Source organism: Phascolarctos cinereus, unplaced genomic scaffold (genome assembly GCF_003287225.1).
Source record: "Phascolarctos cinereus isolate Bilbo 61053 unplaced genomic scaffold, phaCin_HiC Scaffold_1;HRSCAF=81, whole genome shotgun sequence".
NCBI lineage: Eukaryota > Metazoa > Chordata > Mammalia > Diprotodontia > Phascolarctidae > Phascolarctos > Phascolarctos cinereus.
Window position 1 is genome coordinate 293,854,563 of NW_027555514.1, and position 20,408 is coordinate 293,874,970.

At 48.0% G+C, this 20,408-nt stretch overlaps 1 protein-coding gene across 2 annotated transcripts in view; it reads right to left on the reverse strand.

Annotated features, from left to right (window-relative positions):
* The window catches only part of PPARA (peroxisome proliferator activated receptor alpha), a 62,851-nt gene that overhangs the window by 11,991 nt on the left and 30,452 nt on the right, over positions 1 to 20,408 (reverse strand). For both annotated transcript variants that reach the window (XM_020977462.2, XM_078148127.1), the window contains exons 3-6: positions 17,501 to 17,661; positions 14,781 to 14,919; positions 12,952 to 13,154; positions 295 to 742 (exon numbers count right to left, since the gene is read on the reverse strand). In XM_020977462.2, coding sequence (XP_020833121.1) covers positions 295 to 742; positions 12,952 to 13,154; positions 14,781 to 14,919; positions 17,501 to 17,661 — 951 coding nt within the window. The remainder of the gene's footprint in view (positions 1 to 294; positions 743 to 12,951; positions 13,155 to 14,780; positions 14,920 to 17,500; positions 17,662 to 20,408) is intronic.

The window sequence follows — 20,408 nt, forward strand, 5'->3', positions numbered from 1 at the left end:
AACAGAATCAAATAGCACCAAAACAGACCCATGAGAAGAGATCAGAGGCAAACAGGCTCAAAAACAGGTTTTTGTTCATGTTCCATGTGAAAAGACCCAAACCCTTGTGAGCCGTCACGTCTGTGTGTGATCTCACTTTTTAATTGTGTTTATTGAAATGTCTATCGCTGCTTAGTCAGTGCAGGTTTTTCAATTTCCCAAGGAAGGGTTAAAAAAGAACGGAATGGTCTATTTTCCATTGTACCATTCGCCAGATTTGAAGCCCATCACAGACTAACTTTTAAAACGACTCACCTCCACAGCAGATTATAGCAGCCACAAAAAGGGAAATGTCGCTATCATCCAGTTCCAAGGCATTGAATTTCATTGCAAAATCAAATTTAGGTTCCATGATGTCACAAAATGGTTTTCTTAAACTTTTCAGAAACTCGCGGGTTATGAAACCGTTTCCGTAGGCCACCAACATGCCATCTTTGTTCATTACTGATGACAACATTGCAAATATTGCTTCATAGACCCCATACTTTAACAAAGTCACCTGATCATTCAGGTTTAGATTCGAGAAGCCAGGGATCGATTTAGCGAACTCTGTCAGCTCCGTGACAGTCTCTACCGAGGTACATTGGCAGCAGTGGAATATCCGCACCTCAGCCTCCTTGTTCTGGATCCCATTGGCCACCAGCTTGGCCACAAGTGTCTTCTCTGCCATGCACAGGGTCTCCATGTCGTGGATGACAAAAGGCTGTGGAAGAAGACACCGAAACAACTTGTTCTTAAAAGGTTTGTCCCGGCACTGATGCGGTTAGTTGTGATGTACTGACTGAATCCCTGCTGTGGACGAAGTGCGCCGGCCTGGACACAGGTGGGGAGAAGTGCTTAAGGGTCTCCTCCCCCTAGACTGAGGGGAGAGAAAGCAAAGCCCCTAAAGATAATTTGGTCAAATGGAAGAAAGCGCAGAAGACTGAGAGCCTGGAAGAACTCCTGGTTTTCAGGCCTGGCTCTGTGATTTTGTATGGTCAGTTAGTTTCCTCATCAGTGAAATGGGGACAGAACTCAGCTAATAAAGCCCGGCGGGCTTTGGGTATCTCATGAAACAATGCAGGTAAAGTATTTGTGAATACTCTTGTGTGTTTGAAATGTAGTTTGGGAGGGCGAGCATGGTGCAGTGGGTGGAAGACATCTTGCAGTTGGGAAGACCTGGGTTCAAGTCCTGCCTTTGTGACCACAGGCAAGCCGCTTAATTCCGCACTGCCCACCTGGCTATCCTAGTCTGGGACTTGGAAGCGCCTCATCCTGTAAGAGCCCATCAGCTCTGGGTCCCCCACCTCGTCCCGCCCCTCTGCCCCTCTTATTGGAAGGTGGAGCAGTGAAGTCTCACCTCCATTCAAGAGGGACCTGGCTGCTCTCCCAGGTATCAGCCCCTCCCTACTACCACCCCTTAGCAGATAGTCTTCTGGAAGAGTTAGGACTCAGAAGGTAGGTGCTATTATCATTCCCATTTTACAGATGAGGAAACAGAGGGTCACACAGTTGGTCTCTGAGGCAGGATTTGAAGTCAGGTCTTCCTGACTCCACCTCCAACATTCTATCCATTGCACTCTGTAGCTGCCTTCACAATCATCCATGCCTGCCCGGTCTGTGGGACCCGAATGCAAATGTTCCCATTAGTTAGCCACAGAAGGTTCCCTGACATGCTGGGGGCCTTCTGTGGGGTGTCGACAGAGCCTTCAACTTGTCTTCTTGTCCCTCATTTCTTACCACATGACTAGCCACCTCCTTTTTCATTTCACACATTTCCCTGATGGCATCCTTTACTCTAGTTCTTCTAAGTCTGCTATTTGTTAACAGCCCATCCACACTTACCAGTTGCCCTTCTGTGTGAGTTCATTTTTCATTCTTCAGAGATAGCCCCTCCCCCCAGTAGGCTATCGGTATTTAAAAATGGGCCTTTGTTTAGGGAAGCTTTGCAGTTTTCTGAAGGTGCTCCAGGTGGCTCTTTTCCTCCAGAGAATGCAAGGCTCTCCTTCGCCATTTGTATTGTCTGCCACAAATGTATATATTCAGACAAAAGCCCTATAGGCTGTCCATCTAACAAGGGGTTCTTAACCTGGGCTCTGGGGCCTTTTAAAAAAGGATTTTGGGAGGGCAGAGCCAAGATGGCAGAGTAAAAGAAGGGACTCTTCTGAGCTCTGCCAAATTCCCTTCTGAACAACTTTAAAATAACACCTCAAAATGAATTCTGGAGTGGCTAAACCAACAGAAGAACAAGGTAAAACAATTTTCCAGGCCAGGAAAAGTCTGTCTCAGTGGGGTGAGGGTGGAGTGCAGTCCATCACAGCCAAGCCCCAACAAGCCAGCAGCAAGCCTTGGGGGTGACTGAATCAGTAGCAGCAGCTTTGGGGCTCTCAGCCCACAGACAGTAAGGGAGTTGGACAATTGGTCAGAAGAAGTTTACGAGGGACCTTTTGCCAGAAGTGAGTGTAAGACTCTGTTGCATTGGCCATGTGTGACTCCTGCTCACAGTCCCAGAATGGGGAGGAGCAATAACACACCAGAGCACGTGACTCTAGGGGATTAGGGATCTTGGTCACAGTTCCAGGGCAACAGAGAGTGCTTGTGGTCACTCAAAGACCAGAGCACAGGCCAGGAGAGCAGTGGCCACACTTCTCTTCAGATCATGGAAGAACCAAAAACTGAAAGACCTCCAAAGCTAGCTCTAAAAACAGCCACACAGAAAGCTTGAAGGAGCAGAGCCCAACTTTAACATAAAGTTAAAAGTCATGAAATAGGCTGGAAAAAATGAGCAAAAGACAAAAAAAGAACCTGTTACTATGGTGACAAGGAAGGTCAAAACACAAACTCAAAAGAAGACAACACAGTCATAAACACTATACCCAAAGCCTCAAAGAAAATGTGAATTGGTCTCAGGCCCAAAGAGAATTTCTGGAAGAGCTCAAAAAGGATTTCAAAATCAAATAAGAGAGGTAGAGGAAAAAAATGTGAAAAGAAATGATTGTGGTACAAGAAAATCATGAAAAAGAGAGTAAGCAACTTGGTAAAGGAGGCACACACACACACACACACACACACACACACACACACACTCTCTCTTTCTCTCTCTCTCTCTCTCGAAGAAAATAATACCTTAAAAAAACCACAATAGGCCAAACGGCAAAAGAGGTACAAAAGTACACTAAGAGAACTCCTTAAAAAGCAGAATTTGCAGCAATACAAGGATCTAAGACATCTCCAAAGGCCTCATGATGCAAAATGCTATCCACAAAGAAGAAAGAACTATGCAAATCGAAGCATACTGTTTGGTTTTTTTTTCTTCTGTTGTGTTTTGTTTTCTCTTTCTGGTCGTTCCTCCTATTGGTTCTAATTCTTACTTATAACATCATTAATGTGCAAAATATGTTTAATAGGAATATATATGTATAGCCTATATCAGATGGCGTGCTGTCTTGGGGAGGGAAGTAGAGAGGGAGGGGGAAAAATTTAAAACTCAAAAGCTTTAAAGAAGTGATTGTTGATAATTCAAAATAAATTAATTAAATTTTTTTTTAAAAAAAGCAGAATTTGCCAAATGGAAAGAGTTACAAACATTCACCAAAGAAAAGAACTCCTTAAAAAGTCAAATTGGCCAAATGGAAAAAGAGGTACAAAAACTCACTGAAGAAAACAATTCCTTAAAAATTAGAATTGGGCAAGTGAAACCTAATGACTCCATAAGACACCAAGAAACAATAAAAAACCAAAACAAAACAAAAGAATGAAAAAAAGAAGAAAATGTGAAATATCTCATTGGAAAAACAACTAATCTGGAAAATAGATTGAGGTGATATAATTTTAAGAATTACTGGACTACCTAAAAGCCATAATTTTTTTTAAAAAAGGACACCATATTTCAAGAAATTATCAGGGAAAATTGCCCTGATATCCTAGAACCAGGGGGTAAAATAGAAATTGTAATAATCCACTAATCACCTCCTGAAAAAAGATCCCAAATTGAAAACTCCCAGGAATATTATTGCCAAATTCCAGGGCTCTCAGATCAAGGGGAAAATATTGCAAGAAGCCAAAAAGAAACAATTTAAATACCATGGAGCCACAGTCAGGATAACTCAAGATTTAGCAGCTTCTACACTAAAGGATTAGAGGGCTTCGGATATGATGTTCTGGAAAACGAAGGAGCTAGGATTACAACAAGAATCATCTACCCAGCAAAACTGAGTATAATCCTTCAGGGGAAAAAATGGACATTCAATTGAAATAGAGGGCTTTCAAGCATTTCTGATGAAAAGACCAGAGCTGAATAAAAAATTTGACTTTCAAATACAAGACTCAAGAGAAGCATAAAAAGGTAAACAGGAAAAATCATAAGGGACTTAATAAGGTTAAACTGCTCACCTTCCTACATGGGAAGATGATGCTTTTAACTCTTAAGAACTTAATCATTATTACAGCAGTTAGAAGGAATGTGTGTATGTGCACGCGCGCGCGCACACACACACACACACACACAGAGGACATAGATGTGAGTTGACTATCATGGGATGACAGCTAAAAAAATAAAATTAAGGGGTCAGAAAGAGGGATACACTGGGAGAAGGAGGAAGGGAGAGGTGGAATAGGGTAAATTTTCCCACATAAAAGAGCTACAAAAGAGCTTTTACAGTGGAGGGGAAGATGGTGGGGTGAGGGTGGGAGAGTCAAAGCTTGCACTTTACTCTTATCAGAATTGGCTCAAAGAGGGAATAACATACACACTCATTTGGGTATAAAAATGTATCTTACCCTACAGGGAAGTAGGAGAGGAGGGGAATAAAAGAAGTGGGGGGCTGATAGAAGGGAGAGTGGATTGGGGGAGGTCAGAAGCAAAATAATTTTGAGGAAGGACAGGGTAAAAGGAGAAAAGAGAGAGGGAGAGAGAGAGAGAGAGAGAGAGAGAGAGAGAGAGAGAGAGAGAGAGAGAGAGAGAGAGAGAGAGAGAGAGAGAGAGAGAGAGAGAGAGAGAAAGAGAGAGAGAGAGAGAGAGAGAGAGAGAGAGAGAGAGAGAGAGAGAGAGAGAGAGAGAGAGAGAGAGAGAGAGAAGGATAAAGGGAAAAGGCTAGGATGGAAAGAAATACACAGTAATCATAACCGTGAAAAATTTTTAGAGCAAGTTTCTCTGATAAAGGTCTCATTTCTCAAATATATAGAAAGCTGAGTCTAATTTGTAAGAATATAAGTCATTCCCCAATTGATAAATTGTTAAAGGATATGAACAGGTAGTTTTCAGATAAAGAAATCAAAGCCATCTATAGCCATATGAAAAATGTTCTAAACCATTATTGATTAGAGAAATGCAAATTAAAACATCTCTGAGATATCATCTCACACTTATCCAATTGCCTAATATGACAGAAAAGGAAAATGACAAATGTTGGAGGGGATATGGAAAAATTGGGACACTGTTGGTGGAGTTGTGAACTGATCCAACCATTCTGAAGAGCAATTTGGAACCATGCCCAAAGGGCTATAACACTGTGCATACCATTTGATCCAGCAATACCACTACTAGGTCTGTATACCAAAGAGATTATAAAAAAGGGGAAGGGACCTATACGTACAAAAATATTTATAGCAGCTCTTTTTGTGGTGGCAAAAAAATTGGAAATTGAGAGGATGCCCAACAAGTGGAGAATGGCTGGACAAGTTGCAGTATATGATTGTGAAGGAATACTATTGGGCCTATAAGGAATGACAAGCAAGATGGTTTCAAAAAAACCTGGAAAGACATACACAGACTGATGCAAAGTGAAATGAGCAGAATCAGGAGAATGTTGTAAACAGTAATAGCAACACTGTTTGAGGACCAGCTGTGAATATCTTAGCTATTCTCAGCAATACAATGATCTAAGACAATTCTGAAAGACTCATGATGAAAAATGCTGTCCACCTCCAGAGGAAGAGCTGATGGGGTCTAAATGCAGATCCAAGCATACTATTTTAAACTTTCTTCTTCTTCTTTCTTCTTTCGGTCTTTTTCTTTCACAGCATGACTAATACATAACTATTTGCATGACTGCACATGTATAAGCTATATCAAGTTGCTTGCCTTCTTGATCAAGGGCAGTGGAGAGAGGGAGGGAGAGAACTTGGAACTCAAAATTTTTAGAGCATCACAAAACTGAGACTCAGAGAAAGCGATCCCATCAAGAAAGAATGGCAAAGCTGGGATTCTAGCCAGGGACGCCTGTCCCAACATCCACTGCTCTTCCACTGCAGAGCTGCTTCAAAAGAAGAGTTCCAAGTCAGATCTGGACTTCATATAAAAAAGAACCTTACTCCCAATCAGAACTTCTTCCAAAGTGAGTTCTCTGTCACTGTGAGTGTTCAAGCACAGCCTGGGACATCATTTGTCAAAGGTGCTGCAACCAGGATTGGTGAGGTCCCTTTGGATCTTTTAACTTGGGTGCATATTCCATGTGGCTGATGGCTGATGCAGACTTTTTAAAGACTTTACCGGGAGAATCAGAAATCTATGACGATTTATAGCATCTCTTGTCCATTCGGGGATGCCTGCTACATTCCAACTGAAATCTCATTCTTTATGCAAGGCCTGGACAGAAGGGTGTCATACAGACACACATCCACCCTTCTTGGATCCTCCCCCTCCTCAGGCTGCTTGAGGGTTTCTCCCAATGCGGAGGGAGGCATCTGATCAAGTGTGAGCTTGTGGGCATGGTACAGCAAAGACTAAAGGCTTGGAGGCAGAGGCCTGCCCCGCCCACTTTCCTTCTGCCCTATGGGATATGATGTTCACCTTTGGAGAAGACAGATCTCTGGCGCCTCATCCACTCAGGTCTGGCAGAGGAGGGGAGCTTGATGCCCTAGTCATCTCCAAAATCCAGACTCCAGGTTAAGGGGACATGGATCACCACTCCTCCTCAGGGCTCCATTTCAAAAGCCAAGCTCCAAAGGCCTGAGGTCGGCTGCTGGGCTGAACGCTAATCCCCTGGGGCTGGAGGGGAAGGAGAAAGGGAGGGAGGAAGAGCCGCTCCCTGGGGCAATTGGTGGGAAGGGCGGCCCTTCCTGCACCCTGAGCAAAGGTAGCTAGGTGTGGCGGGTGGGCAGACGCCCAGCAGCCAGCCTGCCCTGGGTGGACAAGGGGACCAAACTTGGACACTCACCAGGTGTTCTCTTTTCACTTTGCTTTTAACCCCAATTCTTTTTACTCTTGTGCAAAACTTCAGTGTGTTTCAATTATTTTTTTCTTGTAGAGCTATTGATCTTTTCTGCAGGGTGAGGAGGTGTAGTAAAAAGGCCAATGGACCAGGATCAGGCACCCTGGGTTCTAATCCTGCTGCTGCCATTGCCTCCCCATGACCTTGAGGAAGCTCCTTCCCATCTAGGAGTCTTCGTTTTCTCCTCTCTGAAAGGAGCCTTGTCCTGGAAGCTTTCCAAGGTTCCTCTAGATCATGTTCTGGGTTTTTGTCCTGGGAGTCTATTGGCAGCTCTCCTGTTTCCCCAGTGATGCTGCTGGTGAATTATGCAGGCCTTGCCCCTTCCCCACCCTTCCTGGCTGGCATCTTCTCTCCACTGGCCTCTATCACAGAAAGGGACAGACAGAAGGTGCTCACTCCTGCCACTGAGGAGAGAAGAGGTGAGCAGCTCAGATGCAAGTGGTGGCATAGGGGTCATAGAGAGGCGTGTGTGTGTGTGCGTGCGTGCGCATGTGCATGTGTGTGCATGTGTGAATGTGTGTGTGTGTGTATGTGTGTGCATGTGTATATGTGTGCGTATGTATGTGTGAGTGCACTGTATGTGTATGTGTGTGTGTGTGTGTGTGTGTGTATGTGTGCATGTGTGTGAGGGAGTATGTGTGGGTAACTGGTTTTATGTGGCAGCTGTTTTCCAAGGTCTTTCAAGAGGGGCTGTTTGGCTTTGCTGGGACATGTTTGCTGGGGCAAAGGGATGCTATCTGTCAAGTGTAAGAGAGGGAAGGGGAAAACAGGAAAGAAACAGCATTCGGATTTTCACTGGGTTTTTTATGGTCCTTTATCCCAGATGATCAAGGTAACTCCTCTGTCATCATCTCGTATCTGACCAGCTGGGTGACCCTGGCCTAGTCACTTCACCTCTCTAGCCTCAGTTTCCTCATGTGTAAAATGGTGATAACAAGTACACCCACCCAGAACATGGAACGAAGGGCATTTGTCCAAAGCTCTGCACCTGCCAGGCACTGTGGAAATGCACCCTGTTATTGTGGGTTCAAGTTCCATCGCGGTTGGTGTCTAAGCCAATAATAATGACTCTTGCTACTTTTGTTCCTAGCAAATGGTGGGGCTGGCTGTGCAGAGGGGCTGCTCCCAGACTCCTCACTGGCCTCATCCCCTCTTCCTGCCTCTGACTTGCATCTTCATCCTCAAAATTCCTTTTCCTCCATTAGCAAGCCTTCAAGGCCCAGGGCTAACCACCGCCTCCTCCCAGAGCTCTCCCCATGACCTCTCCTCCCCAGCTGGGGTGCCCTTTTCCTCCTCTGCTCTCACAGCCCTTGGTATTTCAGTTATTCAACTGTTAGGTTCTATCAGCCTATCAACAAACATTTATTAAACATCTGTATCTTGCCAGGCCCTGGACTGGGTACTAGGGATACAAGGACAAAAACAAAACAGTTCCTGTCCTCAGGGAGCTTATGTTCTATGAGGGAAGCAGCCAATACACACATAAGGAGACACAAAGATGCATAGATGACACCTACACATATGCATGCATACATGCATGCATGCATGTAAGTGACATGAAGATGGGAATCAGGAAAGGCCTCAGGCCAGAGCAGCTGATGACGCTGCAGACATTCTGAGGTGGGGGCAGGGTTCAGAAGAAGGATGGTCCAGGGAAGGGGAAAGCCAGCCCATCACAAAGGTACAGAGGTGGGAAAGAGTGCAATTAGGGTTAGGGTTAGGGCCTTCGCTCTCCTGGGACGGCCTCTCCTTTTTCTTCTTCATAGTCCCCCAGGACTGTGCCTAGATCAGGGACAAGCCGGACCCTTGGGAACATCTGTGCATTTGAAGGGCACCAGCCCCATCTTCTCAGGCTTCTCTCATTGGTACCAGAGCTAACCTACCATCTCCTCTCTCTTTGAAGAAGAGCAAGGGTCAGTGTGGCCTTGTAGGTGATGCCCTGAAGCCCCTGGTGAGAATCCCAAAACAGCCTTCTCTCCAGATGCCCAAGGCTGCCCACAGTCACCAGCCACATGCGTGGCACCAGCAGCAGGGCCCTCATCGAGCAGAAGATGCTTGTCTTTTCTGGTGACCAAGAATGGAGGGGTGACGTGGCCCAGCACAGGCTGAAGGGCTGGCCGAGGGACAGTGCTCAGCCCGGGGGTATATCACCAAGGGAAGAGCGGAGGGCCAGACTCCCCAGCAAAGGTTCACGGTTCTGTTTAATGTGATTCACTGAGCGGACCCTGGGCCCCAGCGAGTGCAGATCTTCCTGGCCTCCATGCCTGGAGTGCGAAACGCTGCACTGAGGTGGTTCTGGTGGCTCGTCCTTTCCGTTCAAAGAGGACCCCTGACTTTACGGGGTGACGTTGTGACTAGTGGGCCAGCCTCACTGTCTCCCTGAGTCATCAAAGTCCAGCGGCAAAGTCAGGATGAGTGGTAAGGGCGGGGATGCAGTGAGTATCCTTGGCATCTTCAGTACCTGACCAAGCTCTGCGTGCTCCTGGCACCCGCGTCAGCATCTTCAGGCTGTTGGAACACATTGTTCTCTTCTGCCCATTCCACAGAGGGAGGTCTTCACATGCATGGGGTAGAACCCCTAACTCACCAATGAGTTCCTGTTGGTGACCCTCAACCTGGTTTAGCCCATCTGCCAGGACCCTTTACCAGGGTGCGGCCAGCTGCCGCACAGGCTGCAGCTTCCTGGAGCCACAGGCGAGAGCTGGGGGGCAGGTGGACACCGAAGGTGGATGAGCAGCCCTGAAGAGGGCTCAGCGGCCCTTTCACTAGAGGTGCCCACCCCCCTCAATACACCTACACCCAGCCAGTCCTCCTGGCAGGATCTGAATGCAAAACAGATTCTTCTCTTGAGAGTATGTGTGTGTGCGTGTGTGTATGTGTGTGTGAGTACATGTGTATCTGTGGGTGTGTAATTGTGTGTGCATATCTCTGTGTATGTGTGTACCTGTGTTGTGTGTGAGTATGTGTGTATTTGTGCATGTGTGTACCTGTGTATATATGTGTGTGTCCTCAGAGGAACCTGACCTTGCCTCACCTCCAGTCATTGGCAAAACCAGTCTTCAGCAGGAGAGCTGCAAGGGCCAGGCCACAGGGCCAAGCCCAGGGCAAAAGAGCACCAGGTACCCAAAGTGATCAGTTACCTTCTTGGTTGCAAAACTCCACCTTCTTCTTCTGAAATCTTCTTTAAAAAACAATCCAGCCCAAGCCCGGGAACGCCACCGGCATTTTCTGCTTTCTTTCCCCTCCCCACTGGGGGCGTGGCCTGCTTCCGCTGCTATTGCCAGCACCCTTGCGCCTGTGGGTGGCTCAGCCAGGGCACGGTTTTACCAATTTAATAAATAAGGCTTGTTTAAACTTCAAACCGACCAGCTTCTCTTTAATTGGGGATGTCCTGCAGAATGAAAGGCTCTGTAAAAGGAGGCTTGGTGTGTTCATGAAAGTGAGCAGCTTGTGAAATAAGAAAAATCTCCTTTTATAACTCAGAATAAGAACAGCTTCAAACTACTCATTAGCACAGAAGAAACTTGTTTGACCATGTTTAGAAAGAAGCAGCTCCCGATTTTCCTTTGCCAGTGCAAGGACCAGACTACCTAGTGTGGAGGGCATTTGGTGATTAGTTCAAGCAGAGGTGATCAGTGCCAGGGGAGTGTGTGCCTAGGAAGGTGCTTGGTGGATGACGACAGCAGTCCAAGATGTGTTTGGTGGATGAGGGGGATAAGATGTCCCTCCCAAAGCCTGCCTGCTGACACACACGGCCCTTCTGCCCTGATGTCCCCCCTGCTACTACCAAGGGAAGATCCAGATCATGGCGGGTAGGGGGAGTTGGGGAGAGAGAGAAAGAGGAGAGATGGGGACTGGAACAAGGGGTGGGAGGCAGGAATGAATGGGTTTCCAAGACGAGAATTTTGAAAACAAAACATTTTTTTGAATTCCCAATGATACACTGTACTTTCTCTAAAGCAGGGCAATTATTCTCTGCTCCATTCCGTAGTCATCATAAGCGATGACAGCAGGGGAAGCTAGATGGCGCAGTGGATACAGCTCCAGCCTTGGAGTCAGGAGGACCTGAGTTCCAATTCGGCCTCAGACACTTGACACTTACTAGCTGTGTGACCCTAGGCAAGTCACTTAACCCTGATTGCCTCACCAAAAACAAAACAAAAGTGATAATAGCCTTAGCAGACATGTCTGTCCCACCACACTGTTTGCAAAGCACTTTATAGACATGAATCCTTGCCTAAGGTCACACAGTGAGTATTTTTCTGAGGTGGGAATTGAATCCCGGTCTACCTTGGACTCCTAGATTGCTCCCTCCATTACTATGTGCTAAACAAAGAGAGAAGCCAGGAATTGGTGTCAAGCAACTTTTAGTCAAATGGCTGTGACTGTGAAGCATTACTAAATGTTGCCCCTCCCATTAAACTCTCATTTGTCTTCTGTGCTTTTGGGGCGATGGCTGCCTGATGGCAAACAGACGAAAGCTGCTCTTTTCCCAGCTGGGAAGTAGTCACGAGAGAGGAGCAAATACTTCTCAAGAGAGTTACAAACTGTGAACAAGACTGTGAAAGACTATGCCAAAGGGCTAACTACTGACAAGGGAAAAGCAAATCAAAGCCATTCAGAGGCTTACTTCACACCCAGAAATCGGCAGAGAAGCACTCAATGCTGGAGGGCTGTGGGAGGCTCAGCACACTAATGCATTGTTGGCAGAGCTGTGAAATGGCCCAGCCATTCTGGATAGTGATGTCGAGCTATGTTGGGAAAGTGATGCAAATATCCACACCCTTCGACCCAGGGATCCGTCAAAGAAAGAGCCCCACAGACCCCAAATCATTCACTGTGGCACATGCAGCAAAAAACTAGGAACAAAAGTAGATGTCTGCTGGTTGGGGAATGGCTAAACAAAATGTGGTCTGTGAACATAATGGAATGTTGCTGAGCTAGAAGAAACGATAGGGCAGCTAGGAGGGGCAGTGGATAGATCTTAGAATCAGGAAGTCTGGCCTCAGACATTTACTAGCTGTGTGACCCTGGTCAAGTCACTTAACTTTTATTTGCCTCAGTTCCTCATCTGTACAATGGGGGCACACTGGAGAAGGAGATAGCAAACCTCTCTAGTATCTTTGCCAAGCAAACGCCATGGACAAAAGGCCAGGGGGTCAAGTAGAGTTGGACATGACTGAACAACTGAATAATGAGAAATGATGCATGTGAGGAAGACAGAGAAGCCCGGGAAGACTTCTATGAACTGACGCAGAGTGAAGTGAGCTGAATCGGGAGGACATGATAAACACGCATTACAACAGTGTCAGTGGAAAGAACAAAAGAGCTGAGCAGTGAAAGGATAAGGATCAAGGCACCCACGAATGCCAGAAGACTTGCGTTCCAGTGCTTGGGCAGGTCCCTCTTCTCCTCTGCTCTCCCACTACCCACAGCCGCAGTTTCTTCTTTTAGAAAATGAAGGTTTGGGGCAGCTAGGTGGCACAGTGGATACAGCTCCAGCCTTGGAGTCAGGAGGACCTGAGTTCAAATTCAGCCTCATACACTTGACACTTCTAGCTGTGTGACCCTGAGCAAGTCACTTAACCCCAGTGCCTCACCAAAAAAGCAAAAAAAAACAAATGAAGGGCAGGAAAAGAGCTGACTACACCAAGGTCTCTGAGTTCTACACTGGCCCCCTTTCAGTTGTCACCCACAAAAAATTGGAAACAAAGACACCTACTGGGTTGTTGCTGGCCTTCCCTGCCAGGATGATTCTGGCCTTGATCTTGTTCATGTTAAAGTTTTTCAGGTAGGCTTCATAAATGCGCTTGGCAAGAGACTTGAGATCTGCAACTTCTGAATCTTCTAAATCGTGTTCACATGTAAGAATCTCTGCTTTTAATTTTGCTTTTTCAGATCTTGGCATTCTCCCAAAACGGATGGCTGGGGGGAAAGATGGTGGAGAAATAGGGGCAGAAATTAAAATCATGTCACAAGGAAGAGTCTCATTCCTAAAATGAGAATGACTCCTTGCTGAATGCCCCCTTTAGGACAGCAACGAGGCTATTACTAAAAACAGACAAGTGAAATAAAGGCCATTCCCTGGTACCATTTGATTTTGCATTTTAATGGCAAGGTCAAGGTGAAAGTGAAAATCAGAATTTCATTGTGCTGGGGAGGGAGAACAGAATGAGCGTTTATTAAGCCCTACTCTGCATTATGGGCTCAGTGCTACACATATGACAAACACCTCATTGGACAGAAATGGAATGTGTAGACGCCAGACTAGAGATGGGTTAGGAGGAAAGGGCTATCTCTCAGATCAGAAATGCTGCTTTATTTAAATGGTGGGATGACCTCCGGTTTGCCTGGTGCTAGGTGAGGACTTTCCAGGCAGATTAGGCAGTCTATGAGGCTACTGGAGAGGAAAAGGGATGTGAATCAGAGCTTACTTGATTTGGTCCCTGGAAGGGAGTTTATTTCCAGTCTCTGTACCCACAGACAGACAAGGAGACCATCTATGAGCCCATTTGGATGTTGGGGACCTGAAGCCTGTGCTTTGGAAGCTCAAGCTGGGGGTGCTCCAGCAACTACCCTAGGAGAGGAGCCTGCCCACAGGCAGGGCTTGGAGGCACATCTGGAAAGAACTGGGGAGTAAAGCCCCAGCCAGGGGCAGCCTCTTCTAATCTCTTCTAGAATAGGGACATGTGTGCAAGGGCTTATCACCCCTGGGGGCTCACAATGACTCCACTCATGGGTCCTCTTCTTCCTCCTGCTCCAGGGCTGAGCCCTGAGGAGTCAAAAACCTTGACCCCTCACCCTGCACCCCATGAACTAACTCACGGGGGCCCTGTCCATCTTGGTGAAACTCTGGGGCAGGCTGGTCTTCCAGAGCCACAGTGCCCCCCCTACCCCATGCTCATGGAAGCATTGGGGCAGGATTCTAGCAGAGGCCATCTTTCAGGCTTGAAAGCAGATTCAGAAATACAGAGCCATACAGAACCTCTTCCTCAGGGACAAAACCATTCCTTTTTCTTTTTCCAAAGAGAGCTCAACTCCCCATCCCCCCCTTCCCTAGGATTCTTTGAATGAAAAGCATGTTATGGTGATTAAGCAGTAGAATACCAAGAGGAGACACCCAGCAGGGACTCTCAAAAAAAAACCAAACAAAACCCTGGGAGGGAGAGAGGGAAGGAAGGAGAGAAGGAAAGAGGGGGGAAGGAGGGAAGAGGGGAAGAAGGGAGGGAGAGAAGAAAGAAGGGAGGGGAGGAAGGAAGGAGGGAGGGAGAGAAGGAAAAGAGAAAGGGATGGAAGGAGAGAAGGTCCAAGGGAGGAGGGAAGGAAGGAGAGAATGAAGGAGGGGGAAGGGAAGGAAGGGGGAAGGAGGGAGGGAGGGAGGAAGGAGGAGGGAGGAGGAAGGAGGGAGGGAAGGAAGGAAGAAAGAAAGGAGGGAAGGAGGAGAGGGAAAGAGGGAAGAAGAGAGGCAAGGACGGAGGGAATGGAGGGAAGGAAGAAGAGAAGAGAGAGGGATGGAGGGAGGCCAGAGGGAGGAAGGGTGGCCTTACCTACCATTGTGTGACATTCCAACTGAAAGGCACTTCTGGAAACGGCAATATTGACACTTGTTACGATTCTTTTTTTGAATTTTACAGCTGCGGTCACACTTGTCATAGGCAAGCTTAAGGCGAATAGTCCTCCGGAAAAAGCCCTGTGAGAGATAAGCATGCGGCTTAGCAACAACTAGGAATTGTGCTTTGAAACCCAACCCACTGGGCTGCACTGTCCTTTTCTGGTGTCTCAGAAGCCCCTGACTCCTCTCAGGAAGCTGAGGTTTCTTTAGTGTGGGTCCCAACACAAGGGAGCAGGCCACAACCTTCTACAGCCATGGAGCGAGGGTGTGGGAGCTGCCCGGGCTCGAAGGTGGCCCCACACTGGCTGCCCAACTCAGCTGGGCTTAGAACAACAGGTGCAGTCTCAAGGGTCCAGAAGCTCACCTCTGGTGCCTGGCTGTGGTGTGAAGGTGGCCAGGGCGACCAGAGGCTTTACTGGGAGGTGTCTGTGGGGAGTGGGCCTGCCTGGGGAGCCCCCTCTGGTGACTTAAATTTAAGGGGAAAGTAAATTCTCTGTTAAAAAAGTTCTGCTCAACATGAAGGGTCTTCCAACTCCTCACTTCTTCATGGGGAGGGTACAACTTGTGAACCTCAAGGCCATGGCTGGAGAGAGATTTTAAGAAGCCTGAAGCCTCTCTCTCCTCACATAGTCTTGTCACAGAGCTGAGGCTTGGGGGAAATGCCTGGAAAGCCATTCACTGTAAGAGGCATTCACAGTCCTTCCATAGAAAGGACCATAGAAGAGATCGCTCGGGAGGGCGGGCTGTGCGGAGGCGGCCGAGCTCGAGCTCCTGCCGGCTAGTGCGGCGCAGGCCGGCGGCGGGGCTCCGGACTCTCGAGGCGCCATTGCTTTGGTGCAGTATGGGCCCTGTCCCGGGGAGGAGCCGTCCTCGGGGGTCGCCTTCCCGTCCCTCCTGGCCGCCCCTCCGTGCGGCCGCCCCGGGGCCGAGAAGGTGTTCGACAAGACACGCTTGCCATTCGTGGCCCTGGGCTTGGTCTGCTTGTTTCTGGCTGCCTTGCCCTTGACTGTTCTAAACTCGGCCAAAATAAAGCCATATCAGAGAGGCTTTTTCTGCAGCGACAACAGCATCAAGCATCTGAGCCGTGACAGCACCGTCCCGTCCCCTCTCCTCTACGCAGTGGGGTTCACTCTGCCTATTTCTTCTATTCTCATTTTATTCCCGGCGTTCTTCATGTTCCACGGACTGCGCGCTGCTCCTCGCACTTTATCTCCAAGCCACAATGAAGGCGGATTGGGCACGACTTCTGCGCCCCGCACTCCAGTTTGCTTCCATCCCTTCATCTGTCTAGGAGGGGCTTTCTCCTGTTTCTGATTATGAACATCCCTGGAGTGATGTGCTGACTGGACTCATCCAGGGAGCTGTGGCTGCAGTACTTCTTGTTGTATTTGTATCAGATTTCTTTGAGGAAAGAAACTGTCCATTTAAGCAAAGAAAAGAAGAGGACTCACACACAACTTCCGCATGAGACGTCAACAAATGGAAATCATTAGGGAAGCAATGACCAAGCATAAGGAGCTAAAATCGCCTGCTTTCTAAAGGAAAATGATAACAGCAGGAGGAAAAGATAATGATCATTTTCTCCTGGTGTAAAAAGCCTTTAAGGGACTGCTGCTGCTATGCCTCTCAAGATGCCCACTTTACCTGTGTATATAGTCCCATTTAACACAACCATAGCTTTAAAATTCATTCAAAAGATTTCGAATCTTTCACCAAAAACACTACCCACCCGTACATTTTTTAATTAAAATAATGTGGTAATGCTTTTATGTACAAATGTGTATGTCATATACTTTGCTATAATGATGCTTGTTTTAAATACAAATTAAAATGTTTATGATGAAAAAAAGAAAAAGGACCATAGACGACAGAGCCAGCAGCTCACACACTTTCTAACCCAGTGGATTTGGCCTCAGCCTCCTACTGTGTCACAGCTCCCACCCTGGCCATATCCTGGGTCTGCAAAAGCCTCAATACAGATCCCAACCCTTCACCAGTGCAGATCGCAGGCCCTGTACCTACTCCATGACTTGCTGTGTCCAGACCCATTACTGCCCTTATGGCCTCTCTGTCCTTAGTGAGGCTGGTCCTTGGGCTGCAGTTGGATGCACATGGTCCAGCCAGTGCGAGGAGGGGCCTGGGAGAGTGTGTTGTTTCAGGGCCACGCGTTCCTACTCTGTGGGAGAAGATGCCCTCCATACTTCCCTTAAGGACGATTCTCTAAGCCCGGGCATGGATGGTGAGTGGGTTAGTGACCTGAGTGGTCTAGATGACGCCTCTCTCCCCAGGACACTCCCCATGACCATTAGTTAGGCGCCACCGAAGGAAAGGAGAACTCTGTGGAGATGTTTACAGAAGATGAATTTCTGAGAACACTAAGAGAGTCTTTTCAGGGGCTATGGAATGTTCTCTTCTTTTTAGGCAGAGGGAACAAAGCAAAGTGTCAGGTCCCTAAGAAAGGCTTTAGAAACCATCTAGTCTCACCCCTTCCTCTGGAGTGGAGGAGACAGAGGTCGGGACTCGCCCCAGGCCACTCAACCAGTCAGTGGCCCACACCCAGACCTCACTCAACATTTTTTTTGTTTTGCCGGTGAGAAGCTCATTTGACAGAACACTAGCTCCAAGGCTGGGCTCATGGCCTGGCAGCCACCACGCTTACCTTGCAACCTTCACAGGCATGCACACCATAATGGTAGCCAGAGGCTTTGTCCCCACAAATTCTGCACTCTATGTTTAAGGTAGCACTGGAAGAGTCATCAGCACTGCCTGCGATTGGGGTGTAACTCACAGACGAAGGACTGGACGCTGGGGACAGAGTGTCTGAAAGAAAAGGGAAGACTCTGTTGAAAGCTGCAAGCCATCGCATTCCACTGCCCAAAGGCTATCTGTGTAAGAACAATAGAAGAAATTATGAAATTTAAGAGTACCAACAAGAAAGTGTAAGAAGTTGGGTAAACAGCTGAAATATCCTCCTGGACCAGTGTCGACTCTTTACAAAAGACTATTACACAGATAGAACATTCTGGCCCTGGGGTGGGGCGGGGGATTGCCTCCCTGCACCCTGCGAAGTAGGTGCCCAGGTGGGTCCAAAGAGGGAGGAAACCAATCCAATAAATATTTACTAAGTGTCCACGATGTGCCAGGCACGGTGTTAAGCACTGGGGATACAACTGGTTAAAAGAAAGACCTCCCCTGTCCTCAAGAAGTTTGCAGTCTAATGGAGAGAGGGCAAAACACAAGCCCAGGAAAGAAGGCTGTGGCTGGGGAAGAGGGTGTGTCAGGAGCCCCTCCCCCCTGCTCCTCAGGGAGGGGAGGAGAGGAAGCCTGCTCTGGGGGTCAGGGGAAAGCTCTCCCACCACCCATAAGGACAGCCCTGAGCAGCAGAAGGGAGCCTGGGGGGCTGATTCTTACGGCCTGCCAGATGGAGCCCCACAAAGGAGATGCAAAAGAACCTTTCTTCCTTTGAAGCCTCTAATCGGGGATGGAACGTTCTCATTAGTCTCAGTGGAGGATTATCGTTACCTGCCCTTAGCCAAGTAGCTCATTCACAGTCCCTGCAGCTGGTGGCCCTTTGGGCTGAGGCAATAGCCTCCCTGCCTGCCTGCTGACTCCTCTTACTGAGGCAGGGAATGGAGGGTTTCCGCCTCAGAGTCCTCTCCTTTCTCTCAGCTGGCCTGAATTGCCGAGCCCCCCCACCCCCTCCTCCAGGAGGGACTACATTTGGGGCCATACTCCCATTCCTATCTTCCCCCATCCCTCTCCACCCCCCCAGGGGGGGCTTGAGGCTGCTCCGATTCTCCCCCTTGCCTCACTTAGCTCATTCATTGTACGAATGGACACAGGCCAAATCTGCCAGATTTCCTGTGGACCCTCCTCTTAATTTCCAGGCCACATGCATTTGGACTTTCAGAATATGAAGTCATCTCTCCTCTTAATCAATTACTGCAGTAATCTGTCTCATTACAGAAACTTCTCTTTCCCCAGTCTACCTGCTTCCTAAAAGGAAGCCTCAGAATATCATGGTTATGAGGAAAACACAAAACTTCTTGTTTGCTTGGAAAAATCCACCTTCACTCGCCAGGCTTCCAAGGTCTAACCTTTTGCAAAAAGTAAATATGCTTTAGACAAGGCCCTTCTCCATCAGTAACTTGCATCATTTTGGGAAAACAGTTTAACAAAGGATCAGATTAGATAGGAAACAGAAATCTAATTATGGCTAGAAAAATAGTTTTTTAAAGGAGCCCTTCTCTTTGAAACTGGTCTGACAGGTCACCCCCCACCAAGGGAAACTGGGAGGGAGAACCTGATTGACATGACTGGAGCAAAGCAGGATTCCCTGTGGCCAGCTCGCAGCTCTGCCATCTGGGGGTGCCCACTGCTTTGGCATGCTTTGTGAGCTGCCCCTGTTAGCCACAACGGTCCCCAGGGAATCTCTGTGAGGAAGGCTCCCTCTCCTTTGGCTACCCACCATGCTGGTCCATGAGGTGGGCTAAGACAGCCTCCTGAGTTAACACCTGGTTTACTTCAGATATGAAGTGACTGGTGAGGTTTGCTTGTATATGACCTTTTTGTAGTTTCTATTTCTAAATCTTATAGGTTTTTGGAGACCCCTGTTCTTCTCCTCTCTCTCTGACTGCTCCTTCTCTGTCTCCTTGGCTGGATCCTCCTCCAGGTCACACCTTCTAACCAGGGATGGTCCCTTGGGCTCTGTCCTGGGTCCTCTGCTCTTCTCCCTTGGTACTGCTTCTCTGGGTGACCTAATCAGCTCCCATGGGTTTAATGACCATCTTTATGCTGACAATTCTCAAAACTACCACTTTCTGCCCCAGACTCTGTGCTGACCTCCAATCTGCAGTAGACATCTTAAATTCAATACGTCCAAAACAGGACTTGTGATCTTTGTCCCTAAACTCTCCCCACCTACCTTCCCTATTATTGTAGAGGGTACCCCCATCCTCCAGTCTCCCAAGCTTACAACCTAGGAGACATGGTAGGGCTCCTCACTACAGCTTACCTCCTCCTCCTAGGTCCAAAATGGTGCCAAGGCCTGTCAATTTCCCCCCCGTACCATCTCTTGAATAAGCCCCCTCCTCTCCTCTAACACTGCCACCCCTCTAGCGCAGACCCTCATCACCTCACACCTGGACTATAGCAACAGCTGCCAGAGGGAAGAGACTGCCTGCCTCAAGGATCTCTCCACTCCACTCCATCCTCCATTCAGCCACTGAAGTGATTTTCCTAAAGCACAGGTTCAAACATGTCCAGTGGCTCCCTCTGGCCTCCAGGATCAGACACAAAATGCTCTGCTTGGCATTCAGGGTCTTTCATAACCTGCCCCCTCTCCCCTCTCCAGTCTTGTTATACCAGACTCCCCAGATGTGTCCTCTTCACTCCAGTGACCCCAGCCTCGTGGCTGCTCCACCAACAAGATTCTCCAGCTCTCAGCTCTGTGCATTTTCTTTGCTCATCATCCCCTATGCTTGGAACAGCCTCCCTCCTCAGTTCCACCGACCACCTTCCCTTTAATTGTCAGCTAAAATGCCACCCTCTACAGGAAGCCTTCCCCA